An 18,834-nucleotide genomic window follows, 5' to 3' on the forward strand; every position below is an offset into this window, starting at 1 on the left:
TTATTAAAAAGGGCTGGGGTATAGCCAGGGGGTAGAATCTCTCTGGATTCAATCCCCAATGCCAAAGGAAGAAAAAAAGAAAGAAAGAAAGAAAGAAAGAAAGAAAGAAAGAAAGAAAGAAAGAAAGAAAGAGAAAAGAAAAGAAAGAGAAAAGAAGCAGTTCCTGTGGGCTGGTGCTAGGGCATGGTTGATGCCCCTCTTGCCAGGCTGTGCCTACCACCTCGGCCAAGATCTGAACTCTGGCATGGGGATAGTGCCCGAAACTCTGTCCTCTTGCATATGCTCTCACCCCCTTCCCTGGTCAACATACTTTAAGAAATATATTTACAAAGCATTTTCAGGTCATTTGGGGGGTCAGTCATAGTCAGGAATGGCCAGTATGGGAGCACAGGGTAGAAGAGGGTCCTGGCCTCCAAGAGCCCCTGCTCACTAACCTGGATTGCTCTTTTTAGCATTCAGTACAGCTATGACCTGAGGCCTTGCAGCGAGCTGAGGAGGTGGAGCTGTCTCTTTCAAACAGGGAGGAGAGGCATCCCCTTGAGTGCATCTTGCAGGAGGAGCGGGTCCATGGATGGGGGTGGGGGAGCCTTGTAGGCAGAGGGCAGGTCTTGGGTGAAAGGTGGGTGTGTCTAGGGAAGCAAGAGGCTGGCAGGTGTGAGGAAAAGAAGATGAAGTTGGCCTCCGGGGAATAAGCACAGCGTGAGATGGTCAGGTTGGATTGTGGAAGAAATCTAGAAGAATAGGAAGGGTGTGCAGGAGGGGCAGTGAGGTGGAGCCTGAAGTTGGGATTTCTGATGTGGAAGAGGTTGCCTATGTAGTCCCCTGTGGACTCCAGTGTGGCTGGGTCCACTCTGGAAATCCCCCCACACACCCCATGAGGGGCAGCAAATAAAATAGTGCCAGGTATTAGCAGTGGCTGATCCAAACACCTACCTAAAGGGGATGGAAATGACCACACGCTTTGCAGGAGCCTAATCCTCTCTCCCGCATTGTGGGTTCAGAAACATAATAGTAGCCGGGCATGGTGGCACATGCTTGTAATCCCCGTGCTTGGGAGGCGGAGACAGAAGGATCGTGCAGGTTCCAAGCCAGCCATGCTGGCTTAAGAGACCCTGTTTCCAAATATTAAAAAAAAAAGTATAGAATAGGTCTGGGAGTGTAGCCCAGAGGTAGAAAGGCTTCCGGGAACCCCAGTACCACCAAAAAATAAATAAATAAGGAACATAATAGTAGCTAAATGAATGCTAGCATCTGCCCTCGGCTCTTACTATGGGCCTACGATGTGCACATGCCTGGCCAGGCACTTTGCAGACATTAGTTTTCCTTTCTCATCCTCCCATCAACCTTCATAGGCAAGGAAAAGATGGCCCCATTTTACAGATGAGGGAACAGAGGCCTAGAGAGATGCAGCGGCTTGCCCGAGTGTGCGCGGCCTCTGCATGCGGAGCTGGTATTCAGCCCCGGGCTGCGGACTCCACACCTGTGCTGCTTATTCCCACAGCTGCATCTGCTCCAGCAGAAGGACTTCAGTGCTTTCTGCCACCGCACACTTTGGGGTCATACTTTCCCCATTTTCAGGTTCCCTCTCACATTCCCTTTCCACCTACAGGTGTCCTTGGTGCTCTCGGCTCTCCAGGCTGGAAATAAGGGGACCCAAGCATGCATCACGGCCGCCACTGCCGTGTCTGGCATCATCGCAGACCTGGACACCACCATCATGTTCGCAACGGCCGGGACGCTGAATGCGGAAAACAGTGAGACCTTTGCGGACCACAGGTACAGGGAGAGGTTGAGGCTGGTCTGCCCTGAAACTCCTGACCCACTTCAGTCATGCTGCCAAGCAGCCAGAATTGAGGGTCTCTGCCCTGATTTTAACAAGATTCTCAAGTGGGGAAAGTGAACCACCAAGTCTTTTTTTTTTTTTTTTGTGGTACTGGGGTTTCTGGAAGCCCTTCTACCTCCGAGCTACACTCCCACACCTATTTTATACATTTTTTATTTGGAAACAGGTCTCTTAAGCCAGTGCGGCTGGCTTTGAACCTGCGCGATCCTCCTGTCTCCACCTCCCAAGTGTGGGGATTACAAGCGTGTGCCACCACGCCTGGCAGTCTTTTTTTTTTTTTTAAACAGGGTCTCAGTTGCAGGGGGCCTTGCTAATAAGTTGTCTATGCTCCCCTCAAACCTGCAATCCTCCTGTCTCAGCCTCTCAAGTACTGGGATCGCAAGCCTGTGTCACCATGCCCAGCACTTAATAAACTTCTTTGGCCATTTGTAAACAGAGTCCTTTCGCTAAAGCCTGCCCAGCCCCCTGAAGGATTCTCCTTCCTACCTGCAAGTTAGCAAGGTCTGCCCTTTGCTTCTCCCATTCCTCTGCCCTGCCCGCCTTCCCAGGGAGAGCATTCTGAAGACGGCCAAGGCCCTGGTGGAAGACACAAAACTGCTAGTGTCGGGGGCTGCATCCACTCCAGACAAGCTGGCCCAGGCCGCCCAGTCCTCAGCTGCCACCATCACCCAGCTCGCCGAGGTAGTCAAGCTGGGGGCCGCCAGCCTGGGCTCCGACGACCCCGAGACCCAGGTATGGACAGGGCTGGGGACCGCCTTCCTCATTCCCACAAACACTGCACACCAACGCTCAGGAGAGGGCTCAGCAGATAGGAACTTTGGAAAGTAAATATTGCCTGCGAGTGTGTCTGGTCTGGGGAACTGGCAGGAAGCAGTTGGAATAGCAAGACTGAGCGTGGACTGTGTGGTAGCTGACCAGCCATGGACCTGAGAGGAGCCCGGGAGGGAGAGTTGGCCAGGATGGTGCAGTGGGCCTTGGGAGATGGGGAGGAGGAGCCAGTGGGACCCCACATGGGAGGAACACTCCATGGATGGCGGCATCACGTGCAGCATTAGGGCCTGCCAGAGGGAGAGCATGTTCATGTGGGCATGTTCAGTTAGGAGCCAGAGGGACGCAGGTAGAACTCGTAGGGGGCACAGGCATGCTCAGGTATGGAAACACCGAGGCGGGCCCTCACCATGGAGACAGTGACTGCACACACACAGGAAGAACATGGAGTAGGGGAGGCACTTTGTACAGAGCCCTCGGGCACCCAGCAGTTAGGAGGAAATGCCCAAGGAGTTTGGAGCAGCAGCAGGTAGGAGAGGAAAGGCAGGCTGCTGATGCCCAGAGAGGTCAGTCTGTCAACCCATCAGACACTCTGAGAGTCAAGGCAAGTTAAAGTCTGGGACCACTGGTATGGAGGACATTGGTGACCAAGCTGTGCATGTGCATAAGCAATGATCTGCGCATACTGAGACCCCACTGGGGACGGTCGGCTCTAAGGGGGCCCTGGAAGGGCAGGAAAGGACTCTGTGCTCCCCTGACCTCTGCTTGGAACTTAGTGAGTTCACAGAAATTACCCGCCTTTTCCATAGTGACCCCTCGAGGACAATCACTATTGTTTACTCAAATCTGAAACCTTCACGCTCTCCACATCTTCTGGCACACAGTGGACACTCAGCCAATACTCAGCTATTATTGAACTAGCCGGCAACTGGGGTCATCAATAAGTAGATATTGCCCACTCCCTAGTGCAAAACTCAAGGCAGGCTGTTCTCATTCCCAGCACCACCCATTGGTAAATTCTCCAGTTTTCAGTGCCTGGACAGAACTGAGCGAGCTAGTCTGTTTGACAGAACTAGCTACAGATCTCTGCTGTGCGGGGCCCAGGTGGAGACAGTGACTATCCTGGTTAACTTGGGGCTACCAGCTTCACTCCCATGTAGCCTGCCCCTCCCCTTGCCCTCAGAGCCCCAGGAGGAACTCTTTCTGTGTCCCCACTTCTCCCTCCTTCATTGCTTGCTGATAACATCAGAGTTCAGATTGGCTGCTCTCTGGAATTCTAAGCATTCCCAGAAATCCTGCTATGCTGTTGCTCTTACCCTTAAGGTGGGAGAAAGCTGGAATCCATGACCCTTGAGTTGGAACCACACAGCACAAGCACACTCTCTCCTCGCTGACACAACTTGGGAAATGACGTGGCTGTCAGGACTTACGTCTTTTAACATAGACATGTGTGGAATTGCTGTGGAATGCCCCCATTTACAAAAAGTTTTATCACAAAAATTCTTATCAGGCACAAAAATGGAGAGAATCATGAAGTGAGCTCCTCTGTGTCCCCCTCAGCTGGTGCGTCAGTGCCACCTCATGATGGCAGCATTTTCCTCCCATTTTCATTCAGCCTCTGACCCCACTTTTATTTTGGTAAGAGCACTTAACACCTGATGGACCTTAACAGACCTCTAATTGTGCACTGCAGTAGGGTTAGCCTTAGGTACCGTGTTGCACAGCAGATCTAGAGCCTGCCCGTCGCACTCAGCTGAAACTTTCTGCTTTCCCCTTGTGATTCCCCATTTCTCCTTTACCTGCCTCTGGCAACCACTGTCCTGCTCTGCTTCTCTGGGTTTGACAGTTTTAGTTACCCAAGTGAAGTGAGATTGTGCCTTTTTCTTTTCCCGTCGTGGGCTGACTTTTTCACTTAGCGTAATATCCTCAAAGCTCAGTCATGTTGTTGATATTATAGAATTTCCATTTTTACAGGTTTTGTACACATTTACATTTTCTTTATGCATTCATCCACTGACCAGGGCTCAGGTTTCTCACTCGTCTTGGCTACTTTGAATAATGTGGCTTTGAACATAGGAGTGCTAATACTTCATTGAGATCCTGACTTCAGTTCTTCTGAATACGTACAGAAAAGGGATAGTGGGATCACACTGCATCAGAGTGAGGTCCACATACATCACACCTTCCTCAGAAGCCCCAGCCCAGCTCACCCACCCGGGGGTCCAGAGAGTTGTCTGAGGTTCCCTCGCCCTATAGGAGGCTGGAAAAATCACAGCATTGCTGTGCTATAGCTGTCAGGGCTCCAGAGTCTCTGATACACTTTCACATCCCAGCTTGTTCTCAGAGCATTCAGCAAGACAGACGGAGCTAGTGCTGCTAACTCTACTTATCTGCTGCTGAGGCGCTAGCTGAAGAGTGGTCTCGATGGAGGCCAAGACCATGCATGGCCCTCAGAATCACGTGACCAGACGCCAGATGCCACCTCAGTTCCTCGTGACCTCTGAGGGTGTGGACTTGGGTTGCTCTTCCCACTTGCAAAGGTGGATTGGAAGTGAGGGTTAAATGAGACAAAGTGTACAGAGTGCTCAGCTCAGCACCTGAGACACGTCCGCCATCAACACGGGGCAGCTTTTAATCATGCAGAAGTAGAGGCTGTTGATGGAGCTACTGGCCTGAAAAGACTTAAATGCAACACCCAAAAGCATACTGTTCCTCCAGAAGTAGACACAGCTCTCGTGTGTCATACCCAGGGTTTATGGTACTCACCTGTGTGTTCATCCACTCTCCAGCATTTACTTAGAGCCTGCTATGTGCCAGACCCTGTTCTGAGCATGAAAACAGACCCCATTTGAGCCCCTCCAGCTTACATCTGAACCAGGAAGGGGGGGAGAGAAACCCAGTGCAAGTGAACATACAATAAAGTGATTCTGTGTGCTGCTAAGCGCGGTAGATAGAACAGGACAATCTGATAGCACTTCAGTACTTGGGGCTGCGCCTCTAGCCGGGTGGTCAGTAGGATTTCTGAAGAGCTGGGATCCAGGGAGGAGAGCAAGAGTGATAATTCTTGAGCAGGAATGAGTTGAGATCTCCAGTAGGAAAGAAGGGAAGGCCTATATGTCTGTAGCATGTGGAGCAGGGCAGAAAGTCCTGCGAGCTGAAGCCAGAGAGGCAGGCAAGGCCGCTTGGAGGCCTTGGAGCCTGGGTCTGAGGTTGGGGTCTGCTCTCTGTGTTCTGGGCACAGTCTGGGGGTGAGTGGTTTTGGCTTATGGTATCTGCTTAGCTGCCTTCACCCGGCTAGGGGCAACTTGTCTACAAAGTTACCCTCAAGGAGGTTCGAAACTGGCTGTGCTCTTAGATCTGAGCTCTTCCTTCTGGCTCAGCCTCAGCCTCCCCAGAGGGCTCTTTAAAGTCCAGATTCCTGCTTCATCTCCAAGAGAGGCTTCCCAGATGATGTCACGCCATGATTTAGGCCGTAGGGACACCGCTGTAGACACCTGCCTTTTTCTTGTTCTCAGCACCCCAGCTCCCCCCGGGTGGCGTCTCCTCAGTGAAGCCAGCGGGTAGCTTTCAGCCTCTGCTCAGCTGGCTCCGTGCTGTCTTGCAGGTGGTGTTGATCAACGCCATTAAAGATGTGGCCAAGGCCCTTTCTGATCTCATTGGTGCTACGAAGGGAGCTGCCAGCAAGCCAGCAGACGACCCCTCCATGTACCAGCTCAAGGGGGCCGCCAAGGTGAGAGTGAGCCCCCAGCTGTGCGGAATGAGAGAATCCCATTTAAGAATACTGGAGCCAGGTGTGGTGGCACACACTGGTAAACCTGGTGCTTGGGAGGCTGAGACAGGATGATGGCAGGTTCAAAGCCAGCCTCAACAACTTAGTGAGGCTCTCAGCAATGTAGCGAGACCCTATTTCCAAATAAAAAATAAAATAGAACTGGGGGCATAGCTAGAAGGTAGAATGCCCCTGGGTTCTGTCCCCAGTACCACATTTAAAAAAAAAAAAAAAAAAAAACAGGCACATCTGAGCCCCTCTCTCACTTCAGGAAACTTGAGATGTCTTTGTTCGGAGTGTTCAGTCCTAAGCTAACGGGAGCAGGGACTGGGTCTCAGTGTGAAATCTGCCTCCTCTTTTTCTAAATGCAGGTGATGGTGACCAACGTCACCTCCCTCCTCAAGACTGTGAAGGCAGTGGAGGACGAGGCCACCCGGGGCACGAGGGCTCTGGAGGCCACCATCGAGTACATAAAGCAGGAGCTCACGGTAAGAAGCCAGCCATCATGCCCCTCAGCGCCAGCGTCCCTCGCCTGGCCCCACGCAGGCTTCTAGGAGATTCTGCACATGAAGATGTTTTTTCCTAGAACCTCTGAACTGGGGAGGCCACTCACCTGCTTTCTGGTAGAGTTTGTTATTGCTTACCCTATGTGTCCCTGAGTTCAGCTAGCATCTGTTGAGAATTGTGATTAAGGAACTAATTGACATGTATCATTTAGGACAAGTTCAGTTTTACTTACATTAAAATGAGGGCGTAAACGCCGGGCATGGTGGCGCACGCTTGTAATCCCCGCGCTTGGGAGGTGGAGACAGGAGGATCGCGCAGGTTCAAAGCCAGCCTCACTGGTTTAAGAGACCCTGTTTCCAAATAAAAATATAAAATAGGTCTGGGAGTGTAGCCCGGAGAAGGGTTTCCAGGAACCCCAGTACCACCCCAAAATTAATAAATAAATAAATGAATAAATAAATAAATAAAGACATAAAACCAAAGCATGGCAGAAGGGTCCTAGCCCAGCAAAAGTCAGAATGGCTGTTTTCGCAATCCTTGCATTTACATCCTGGGGCCCCGGTGTCCAGCTTCTCTCAATTCACGTTGCTGTTGGCAACAGCTCACACTGTTGAGTGTGTGTGAGGCTCATTGTTAGGAAAATGTCTGGATGCTTTTAGATGAGATAGTCTCCCTTGACATCAGCTCCCTGTTTGAGGCGGCTGACTTGGAGATATCCGCCTGGTGCTTTGCCTTCTTCCCGTCCTAGAGTGGGGACACCTGGATTTATTGCAGTAGGGATGTTATCTGCTTCCTGTGACCCTGTTATGCATCAATTCATCCAATCTCTACAAATAGAAATGTGCTGGTGGTGCATGGTTTTGCACTGAGATTCCTTTTCACTTGGAGGTCAGTAACAGATGCTATTTTTTTTTTTTAGGGGAGAGTTGGTGAACCTTCCCTTGCTACTGGTTGTTCTGTACCTTAGAGAGTCTCCTTTAGAAGGTGACTGAGAATCAGCACTAGAAATGAGTAACCCCACGGGATTTGGGGGAGAGGGCCTCAGGTCCTTTTGTCCTCACTTTAATGGACCCAATCACAGTAGATATTCTTAGTTCATATATTAAAAGAACAACTGAAACATACAAGACTTAACTCAGAAGCTGGTGGTGTCCTTAAGCATCACCACCTGGGCCTGGTCTGCCTCCATGGGCAGTGCGTTTCCTTCCTGAAGCTTGGACCCAGGTCCAGTCATGGGTGGGCCTGATGGCAGTGGGAGAGAAGATTTGAAATTTGGAACTGTCCTGGGAAATTGTCTTAGACACTTGGCCATTCTAATTATTCTAGTGTGAGTCAGAATTCACCCAGAGTGTGTTCCCATGTAGCCTGTGCCATAAGGTCCACAGACTGTGGAGGACTCTGTACCTGTGGCTGAATTCCATTCAGGAGAGGCCTGGGATTGCAGTCCTGAGCTGCTTAATTTCAGCTTCTGGCTTTGGGGGGTGGTGATGTTTAACACTGGTTGGCACCTGGCAGACTCTCATGCATCAGGGGGTCTTCCCTGCTAAAACTTGGCAGCTTCGGCCTGAAGATGGGCCGGCCTCTCCTGGGCTGGGATCCTCTTGTGAGGCACAGTCACATGTTCAGTAACATGAGTACTGGTGCCCCAGCATGGGTCACTCATGTTAAAGAGACAAGACCAGATGGGTTTAAAGCCTGAACAGCTGGACAAACAGGTGAAATTATAAAGTGGGGTATTGACTTACCATGGTTAATTTATTTCAGCCTCTCTGAAGGTGTGTGATGTGTGTTTAAATAATTCAGTGTCACCGTGGCACATCTGACATGAACACCTCTGCACAATTAAACAGTTATATTTGTAAGTCAGGCTAAGAATAGTAGGATCTGATGCTTCATTTCCCCAGGCTCACGCCCGCTTAAAGTCAAAGACGGGTCCAAAGTAATCCATCCAGGTCGGTTGTGCCCTAAAACCAGCATCGGGATGAGAGTTTTAGGAACCTGCAGGGCTGCGGAAGAGAAGTGAAAGGCACACAGCCTTCTTCAGGATGGACAGCACAAAAATACCCAGTGTTAGTGTCAGCAGACAAGCAGGTTAGCACTGTAGAGATGCGGCTCTTGTCATCCTGTTGGTATGAATGCCAAGTGTCGGTGCGGAGGACTTGTTCATGCTAGAATCTTGAAAGAAAGAACGACATTGCTGTATTCAAATTCAGTTTTTAAATCTCTGCAGTTTGACAGTTTCTGCTGGTTGACAGCTTGACTTTCAGACACAGAGCTACAACCTGGTTGGAGAAGCATCAGTTATTTTTTGTCCTTTCATTTTTTTAATATTTTTCACCTCTTCCATTTCTGACCTCTAGGTGTTCCAGTCAAAAGAGGTACCTGAGAAGACATCATCACCTGAAGAATCAATAAGGATGACGAAAGGCATCACCATGGCAACAGCCAAAGCTGTGGCAGCTGGGAACTCATGTAGGCAGGAGGACGTCATCGCCACCGCCAATCTGAGCCGCAAGGCTGTGTCGGATATGTTGATGGCTTGCAAGGTAGGCTTTGGCATTGTTTGGGACTTAGAGATAGCTAGATCTCCTTGTGATTAAGTTATTGGTATTGGATGGAGAAAAGGCTTGAGTGTATAGCAGGAAGCAGCTCCATACCTTAAACTTTCTAATAATCGTGCATGCAGAAGACTGTATGTATGGGCCTGGGGAAACTTGACTCTTGGGGGGGCGGGGGTCAGCCCCTGCTTGTTTTGAATTCTTTCTAAACACACAGGGAGCCTTCCGACAGAGTGTAGAGGAAGCCTCTCTGAGACCAATCAAAGGGACTGTAACACTTGGTTCCAGGTGCTGTGGAAAGGCACTGGGTCCCTTCTCTGCCTGGTCCCCTCCTTCCTCTATGGGTCAGGCATTTTGTGCCAGGAGAGGTGCTGCCGTGATGGGGTGAGGAAGTGAGCTCAAGGAACAGGACGGAGCCTGGGAAGCACCTTTGATCTCTATCCTGACATCGTGCAAGATCTTCTGACCCTGAGAGTGTAGAAGTGAGGGAGCTATGGAGACCTGAGCCCTGTGACCTTGAGTTTAATTTTTTATCTCTTAAGAGAGTGAACCATAAGATGCCCCACATGACCCTACTCCCACTGAGCACCCTCACACCACACCTTCTCCCTCTGGGCAGGCCTGCCCCAGGGACTCTGACTGCTACTCACCCATGATTAGTAATGCCCCTGTTGTGGGGAAAGGGAATAGCCACAAAAGTTGAAAACCAGCAATCACAGCATGGGGTCCTGTAGCAGGTGCTCTTTGTGGTGAAGAGGGTTCCATTTGGGTTGCTGCTGCAAGGTCCACTCTGATGGCTTCTTGGGGTTCCTCAGAAGTGTGCGAGCGATTTGGAGGGACCTGGGTTAGGAAGGGTAGCTGAAGGTGTATGTGTGCGAGGTCCTGGCTACAGGACACAGCTCCACAGGTACCTGGGCTTGCTGGAGGTGGACAGTGAGGGTGGGTTGGGAAAACAAGTGTGTGCAGGTAGCTCAGGCCATGTTTATGAAGGACTGTCTGCGAGGCCAGGGGATTCAGACTCTGTTCTGTGGCCATGGGTATTTGCCCGCGTGCTTGCCGGAGCCAGCCGGCAAAAGTACGGGTTCCGAAGAGAAGAGTGAGAATTAAATAATTCAATTCTAAGAATTTGATTCAAAGAATATTTAATTCTAGCATGGAAGGATCACCAGTATACTCCCGGGTCGATATCTCTACTGGCCAATCCCGGGTTTATCACTCTCCCCTATTTATACAGTTCCAGGTCAATCAACCCTCATGCCATCACCACCTGTGCATGTAAGGGTCAGGTCAATCAATCCCACCTGAGCTTCTCTCAGACCTTGAACTTTCAATGGCCCCAAACCTTATTCACTCTGGGCAAAGGGCAGTCAGAAGTATTCTTTTAGGGGAAAACCTTAATGGCTCCCCACATATGCTCAGTGAAATTTTCAACTGAGACAAGAGGATCAAGTTCGAAGCCAGCCTCAGTAACTTACCAAGACCCTGTTTCAGTTTTAAAAAGAGCTGGGGGTGTAGGCTATAGGTAGACTGCACCTGGGTTTAATCCCCAGTACCCAACATAAATAAACAAATAAACAAATAGAATTCTCCTGAGCCAGATTCACCTGGCAAAATGTGGCCCAAAGGCATCATGGTACCCAGACTCGGCATCTCCTAGGTTTGGAGAAACTGTTATATTGTCACATTTGATCTTAGATGGGAAGACAAGAGTAATCACTCCAGTTGGTTAGACGGTTAAACCGGGGCTCAGATTAAATGATATGACCAAGGCCATAGAGCGCTTTGCTTTCAGAACCTGAACTGAAACCAGCAACCTGATTCCATGACCACTCTGGTTGTGCTGCCCCTCCCCCTCCTGGCCATGATGCCCAAGTTGTCCAGGCTGATGACTGACAGGCCCTTTGTCCACGTGTTACTAACTCGAAAGGAGAGTGGAAAAGGCGGGGGGAGGCCATGATGAAGGCAGAAACAGCGTGGCTCGGATTCTTAAGTTTCTCTTATGTAGTTTCCCTGCTTTCCAGGGAGGAACTCAAGTAGAAAAGTGTGGATCCTGTCTCTCCAGTCTCAGGCTGTCTTAGCTTTGTAGGGCAAAGGGACAGCCAGAGTTCTGCTGCCATCCACTGAAATCAGACTTAACCCATGTCGTGCTTAGCCCTGAGATACCTACAAGGACAGGATTTATTTAGCAAATTTATTTATTTATTATTTGTTTGTTTGTTTTTTGTTTATTTATTTATTGTGGTGCTAGGGATGGAACCTAGGGGTGTTCTGCCTCCGAGCTCTACCCCCAGCCCAATTTTTTATTCTTTATTTGAAACAGACGCTCTTATAATTGATGTGGCATGACTGTTGCTCTGTTGCTATGAAACATTATTACTGACTCTTTAATAGCTACAAAGTACTCTGTTAGCGAATATTATCTTTCCCTTATTCTAAGATACTTAGGTTGTCTGCACTCCTTTTTATCATGAACTTTACTGTAATAAACATCTTTGGGCATATCTGGATTTTCTGTGCTTTGGGTTATTTCCTTAGGCAAGACTCCCAGAAGGTGAATAGTGGGTCAAATGATATGACATTTTAATTATTGCCAGATTGTTCTCCCAAAGAGTTCTGCAAGTAACAGATCCACTACAAGAGACTAGAACACTTTACCCTTGCTCTCACACAACCCCAATGGAAGCCTTGCATGGCACCTGCTGGAGTTGACACTGAGAAACACCTTATCCCATATGGTCCCCAGTGCTGTCTCCTCAGATGGGCCGGACTCTGCTCACAATTGGATGCTCAGAGCTACAGAGGTGAATACAGTGTGGTAGTGTTAAGAGCAAGGTTCTGGGCTCCTGGTTTCTGTATCTGAGGCGGGTTAGTCCTCCGATGCATCAACTCTGGCTCATAAATGACAGCTGCTGGCCATGCCCCCGGGAGCAGAGCAGAGCAGGGAGAACCCACAGGTTCTTCCCCATTCCTAGGGAGAAGGTGTGCGTGGAGAAACCTGGAGGCTGGTCAGTATCTCCTTCAGCCTTGGCCCTTTATCCCAACATGTGATTTTCATTGTCTTCATTTGTGGCTTGCTTGTGTTTTGTATGTTTGGTATTTCTGGAAGCCCCCACGTTCTTTGCAGAGAGAAGCTGTAGGAGGAAAAAGGTGAAAGTTTTAGCAAATAAAATATAGGGTGTCATTGACTTGTGCTAAAAAGCTTGTCACCGTTTGTCAGAAATTCACATGGACGGGGTGAATTTCTGACAATCCTGGGAATCGGAATGCATTGAAATGATATAGCATGAATGACGCAGCTGCAGGTCACAAGGGCAAGAAACAAGCATGAGATGCTCTGCTAACCATATGCTCTGTTGTTCTTATCTCGGCATTTGTATAATGTGAGATGAGTTATTTATGGTGCCCAAGGCACCAGGGAGCTGCTATCTGAAATTTCCCAGGAGCCCCGGGGCCCTGGTCACGACCTCACCGTGACTGCCGTGTGCTGTGTGAGGGGTAAGACCTGGCTTCGTGAGCCTCCAGGCAGAGAGGGGACCTCCAGGACACCTCATGCTGCTGCCCAGAGGTCAGGATGAGCCAGGGTCATACAATTCTTTCCTGGATATTTAGTGGATGTAGAAATTTTTGCACAAAAGGAAAATAAGAAAGGAACTGGATTCAGTTGTTTCTGTCCTCTGGTCCCAGGGCCAGTGGACCAGACATGGAGGCAGAGGCTTGGAGGAGAGACTCCTCTTCTACCCAGAGAGTCAGGGGAGACTTCCAGAGGTCATGGGCAAGACCTTCTTCCTCGGGGTCTGGAGCTGCCCAGCAGTACTGGGTGGGCGACTCGCCAGCCTGCTCTTTCTGCTTTAAGAAGTCAACATTCCTTTTTCTCTCCAGCAAGCATCATTCCACCCTGATGTCAACGATGAAGTGCGAACCAGAGCCCTGCGGTTTGGGACGGAATGCACCCTGGGCTACCTAGACCTTCTGGAGCATGTCTTGGTGGTGAGTGAGGAGGTGGGCACCCTGGCTGGGCTGAGGAAGGGCTTTGTGTCACCATGTCCTGCCCTGGCTGCTCTGGATGTAAGCCACGCCTCGAAGAGCACCGTGCAGGAACCTCTCATGAGTTGGAGCTGTCCTGAGCTAGGCAGGTCTAATCCAGCACACCAGGATGAGTGCAGCAGCAGGAAGGAGCAGTTGGAGGGCAGGAGAGCCTGGTTCTCCCTGGCACCAAGAGGCAGGAGTAACATAGCAGGAGAGCAGCAGAGGGAGGGATGAAGCAGTGGGAGCAGGGCGCCGTGGAAGGCTCAGGAGGTCTTGTTACCAAGACCCTAATACCCTGTGAGGGCAAAGAAGGCTCTCACAGAGCCACGCCGGCCTCTGTGGCCAGCTAGGGAGGTTGCTGGCCGTGACCAGTGCTTCAAGTCCAGCTAGCCTCCCGTGACTTGGCACTGTCCTTGAAGGAATGGCTTAGGTCACAGTGACAGGCCCAGCTTGGTGCCTGGCATGTAGCTGTTTGGGGAGGTGGACAGGTAGGGGCATGGTGGCTGTGGCCAGCAGAAACCTCAGGTGTGCACACGCTCGGTTCCCAGGGTGGCCTGACTCCCCACGAAGGCGTATGGTGTGCATCTGCCCCGTGGGGGCTCAGGAGCCATGTTTAGAACCACATAAGGGCTGGAGCAGGGCCTGAGAGAATTTGTTCAGGAGTCAGGGGCACGTGCAGAAGAGAATTAATGATGTCTCCCCTCCCATCACTGCACACTCTTCCTCCTCCTAAACCTAAAAAAAAAGATCCAATGGGCCACCTTCAGATACACAATGTATATACCTAGGGGCAGATTGTCACGCCTCTCCCTTGATGAAAATTCCCACTTCTTCTCATTTTGTCTGTGTACAGCTCCGTGAGCTAGTAGGCCAAAGGAATGATTCAAGACCCACAGAAGTGTGTCCCTTGGTTGAGGTCGCTCCACTACTCGGCCACACCAGGCGCCCTAACCCAACTCTTGTTAGGTCAGCTCTGTGCTTATCCTAATGTTCCACTACCTTCTCCTTTAACAGAAATCATTTTTCTGATGTTAACCATCTTAGGTTTTTCAAGGGATCATTGTTTTTGCTCTTCATCTGGATAACTGTGATTAACATTTTGGGGAGAATAGCCAGTCTATAGCCCCCACAGCCAGAACCCTCATCAGGAGAAATGAGTGTGAACTACGTCAGTCAAGGAAAGAACATCTTAGCCAGTCAGAGGCCAGGGCCTCTGAGGCCAAACAAACTAGATGTATTGGAATATAGTGGGTGTGTAGTCCATGAGTGTGTCTACCAGGAAATTCAGGAGAAGAAGAAAAACAGCAGTCCCCTAAAAGACATCTTTTTCTTTATGGAGCAATACATAGCGGTCATTCCTTATCCTCAAATTCTGCTTTCCTACAGGCTCCACAGGGTGTTCTGAGTTCTGTACCGATTTCCTTAAACATATGTATCTATGACAAAAGTTTAAGGACAGCAAGAGATTAACAACAATAACTAGAGAAAACTTGAACTATCATAACCATATACTACAACAAAAGTTATTTAAAGCTTATGAATTGTTTATTCTTGAAGTTTTTCATTCAGTAATTTCAAACTGTGGCTGACCTTGAGTAACTGAAACTGTAGAAAGGAAAACTAGATCAGAGGCGACAACCGCGCATATTCCAAGTCACGTAGAACGTTGTTGTAACTGTGGGTTGGACAGGGTGGTGGGTGCAGTGGTGTGGAGCCTGGAGTCCACGTCCCGGTTCCACCACATTGAAGCCCGGCTACTGTCTTGTCTGGGCTTGAGCCCCCTTCTGACATTAATGGGGGTTTGTTACTCAGTGATGAGTGAGTGTCTGGAAACCCAGGGCGACATGGCTGCTCTGGTATCTGCTGTGAGCTTCCCTGGAACCTGCCATCTGCACGGTGCTGTGAGAAGCTGATGGGAGAGACCAGGCTGCAGCCACAGGGCTTCTGCTTCCTAAGTGGGGCTCTCTCCTGCACCCCACTTCCCCACTCATTTTTATTTTTGTCTTATTTGTTGGGGGGAAGGGAGGAGATGCAGGCATCCTCTTCTTTCCCTTCCTTTCTTTTCCCTTGTCCCATTTTCTGGCAAGCCCGACTCTCCCTCCCCACGCCCCCATCAACACTGGGCACATACTCGGCATCTGTGGTCCAGTCCCATGCATGCGGGCCCTAGGCTGGCGATTTCCCCCTCTTTACTTCATGAGTCGTTTAACAAGAGTGTTGCTATGAGGGGGTCCATATCCTACTTCATCTGTAACAAAACCACGGGCCTGGATGGAAAGGGCCAGACAGCCCTTGGGATGGTCAGAGGGGTAAGAAATCCTCTTTGATTCTGCAGCAGTGACAGCTTTTTCAGGGGAGAAGCATTCTCTCCCCACGAGGAAGGGCAGGTGCCAGCACTTATCTCAAGGAGGCTTTTCCCAGCAGAGCAGGAAAATGACGCTCTGAGGAGTTCCCTCCCTGGCCTCATGCCGACATTTAGCCCTGACCCTATTTGGGGACCCGCGGCTATGTCTGCCAGGAGCTTCCCTCTCCATTCCCGACTTGTGTGGATGAGCAAAATGAAACAAGCCTTCTCGAATGTTTGCTGTGAGTCTCTTCAGCGGGCCGGGCAGATGGGTGGCCCTGGCCTGAGCAGGGGACAAAGGGTCAGAGGTCTTTGGGAACATTACGGAAGTCCAGGAACCATTGCCAGGGCACACAGTAGAGATCTTTGCTTAGGGGCTGCCGAAGTACTGTGCCAGGCGTCAGCCCTGCTGACAGTCAATAGGAAGAAGGTCTAGGGATGGAATACAGGGGCATTCGACCTCTGAGCTACACCCCCTGCCCTATTTTTTATTCTTTTATTTTGAAACAGGGTCTCACTGAGCTGCAAAGAGCCTCACTAAGTAGTTGAGGCCGTCAGCAAACCGCGATCCTCCTGTCTCAGCCTCCCGAAAGCTGAGATTACAAGCATGCGCCACCACGCCCAGCTTAAGAAGGGCACTTTCAGGGACCCCCAATATCACAGGTAATTAGGAGGTTTCGCCTGGGGGTATTTTGGGGGCGTGGGAGAGACCAGTACGCTCTTTCCCTGGGCTCCAACAAGAACAGGCTGCGCTCTCCAGCCAGACGTGCTGCTCTTGTAACTGTTCACATTTCAGGTGGTTGTTCTGTCCCGGTTGGTCTCTTGTGTTCACTCTAGAAATAGGACTCTTAAATCTCACGTGTTGCAGAGTCGCGCAGGTGGCACACTGTCGAAGGCATGCCACCTGGGTTTTTTTTTTTCATCGTTCTGTACAAGGGATGTCGTTGTAATCCATAATTACAGTAGACATAGAAATACCCTATTGCTCCAAGACTCTTTAGAGGTTTATGGTAACTGGTGCTAAAGTGAAGAGGAAAAAAAAAAGCTCAATGAGAAAACTAATTTTATAAAATAGAATTTATCTTTTGAAATGGAATTTTTTTCTTTGTTCCTGAAGAGCTAATGGCTCTGACTTCCAAGAATGTGGATGACATAGCATAATGCATTTATCAGTTCATAGATATTTTATTCGCCTTTTAAAGCTAAACACACTCATTGAAGGTTATTTTCTTTCTTTTTTTTTTTTTTGTAGTACTAGAGATGGAACCCAGGATTATTCTACCTCCAAGCTATCCGCAGGCTATTTTTTATTCTTTATTTTGAAACAGGGTATCACTGAGTTGCAAAGGGCCTCACTAGGTAGCTGAGGCTGTCCATGAACTGTGATCCCACTGTCTCAGCCTCCCAAATGCCAGGATTACAAGCATGCACCAACACGCCTCCTGAGGGATTTTTTTTTTATAAAAACATAGTAAGAAAACAAGCCTTTGTTTCCAGAGAGTTATCATAAATATACCTAAAAAATAAAAATAAAAAATCCAGTGCCTAACTAAAAAATGTAGAACTCCTGTGACATTCCTGTTACCTAAATTATTGAGGTTTGTCAACAAACAAGATCAGCTGGAAATAAGTTCACACCTCACATTATATTAGTCCTAAATCTTTCAGTAGAGCTGACACTTTGAAGCTAAGAGCCAAGAAATTGTTCTATACTGAGAGATTTGAAAGCCACAAGACTGATAAGGCCGAGTGCCAAGCAGAAACTCGAAAGATGAAGAACGTGAGATCACCGAACATGGAAATTTGGTATTGAGTTTTCAGGGGGAATTTTAATTGCCAGAATCAGAAAAATGAAAGTTGAATTGCTATTTTAAAGACATCAGAATTTTGTTGAAATTATCTTTAGGGAAGAAGAAAAATGCTAAGATTAGCTTCAATATTTACAAGTGATGGGGATAAAAGAAATTTTAAGAACTAGAAAGCAACTGTGTGGTGGCACACACCTGTAATCCTAGTATATGGAAGGCTGAGACAGGGGGATTACAGATTTGGAGCCAGCCTCAGCAAATTAGTGAGTCCCTCAGCAACTTAGCAAGACCCTGTTTCAAAATTAAAAATAAAAAAAGGACTGAAGCCGGGCATGGTGGCACACACTTGTAATCCCAACATTTGGGAGGCTGAGACAGGAGGATCACGGTTCGCGGACAGCCTCAGCTACTTAGGCCCTTTGCAACTCAGTGAGACCCTGTTTCAAAATAAAGAATAAAATATTAGGGCTGGGGCTGTAGCTCAAAGGTAGAGTGCCCTTTGGTTTCATCCTGAGTGCCGCAAAAAAAGGAGGGGGGGGGACTGGAGGTGTAGGTCAGAAATAGAATGCCTCTGGGTTCAATCCTCCATACCAACCCCCTCAAAAAATAAAAAATCCTAGAAAGCTTGACATATACATACTCCCTGACTCTAAACCTATTCCTTCGTCTTTCCAGAAAGAACAGATGACTGAGAAAGTCAATCTAAACCAGCACTGTGTTATGTCTTAGGATGGCCCTCCTAGAATGTTGAGAAATTGATCCTTGTTTGTAGAAACTCAAAGAGGATACGTTTATAAAGAGAAAAAAAAAAAAGGAGAGTTTAAAAAGCTGAAAAATGGCCAGATAATTCTCCATTATTTTTAACAAAATACAAGATAGAAAATTCTAGAACATAAAGTTTGGAAAAAGTACCCAGCAACCTGAAGTATTAAACCATGGTCCCTGCCGGGGGGCACAAAGAACATTCGGGTTCTTCTTTAGTGGCCTGTCTTAAATTTAAGTGTGTGAAAATGTGGGTATGCTCACTGTTATAGCCTTGTTCAGGTAAAAATACTGTAGAGCCCAGGAGTCTTTACCCTTTATGGCTGGTTTGTATATTTGAGTTGTACTTTTGAGAAGGCTCAAAATAAAGAACATAATATCAGCATCCATGTGCTCAGCATCTATAATTAACAGCCCAGCAACACCAGCGAAAGCACTATCCTGCTTGT

At 48.8% G+C, this 18,834-nt stretch overlaps 1 protein-coding gene across 4 annotated transcripts in view; it reads left to right on the forward strand.

Annotated features, from left to right (window-relative positions):
• The window catches only part of TLN2 (talin 2), a gene marked incomplete at its 5' end in the record, with an annotated part of 195,398 nt that overhangs the window by 149,348 nt on the left and 27,216 nt on the right, over window positions 1-18,834 (forward strand). For all 4 annotated transcript variants that reach the window (XM_080692222.1, XM_080692223.1, XM_080692224.1 and 1 more), the window contains 6 exons: window positions 1,610-1,776; window positions 2,392-2,575; window positions 6,216-6,341; window positions 6,752-6,868; window positions 9,248-9,433; window positions 13,325-13,432. In XM_080692222.1, the coding sequence (XP_080548348.1) occupies window positions 1,610-1,776; window positions 2,392-2,575; window positions 6,216-6,341; window positions 6,752-6,868; window positions 9,248-9,433; window positions 13,325-13,432 (888 nt within the window). The remainder of the gene's footprint in view (window positions 1-1,609; window positions 1,777-2,391; window positions 2,576-6,215; window positions 6,342-6,751; window positions 6,869-9,247; window positions 9,434-13,324; window positions 13,433-18,834) is intronic.

Source organism: Muscardinus avellanarius (assembly GCF_963383645.1).
Source record: "Muscardinus avellanarius genome assembly, chromosome: 3".
Taxonomy (NCBI): domain Eukaryota; kingdom Metazoa; phylum Chordata; class Mammalia; order Rodentia; family Gliridae; genus Muscardinus; species Muscardinus avellanarius.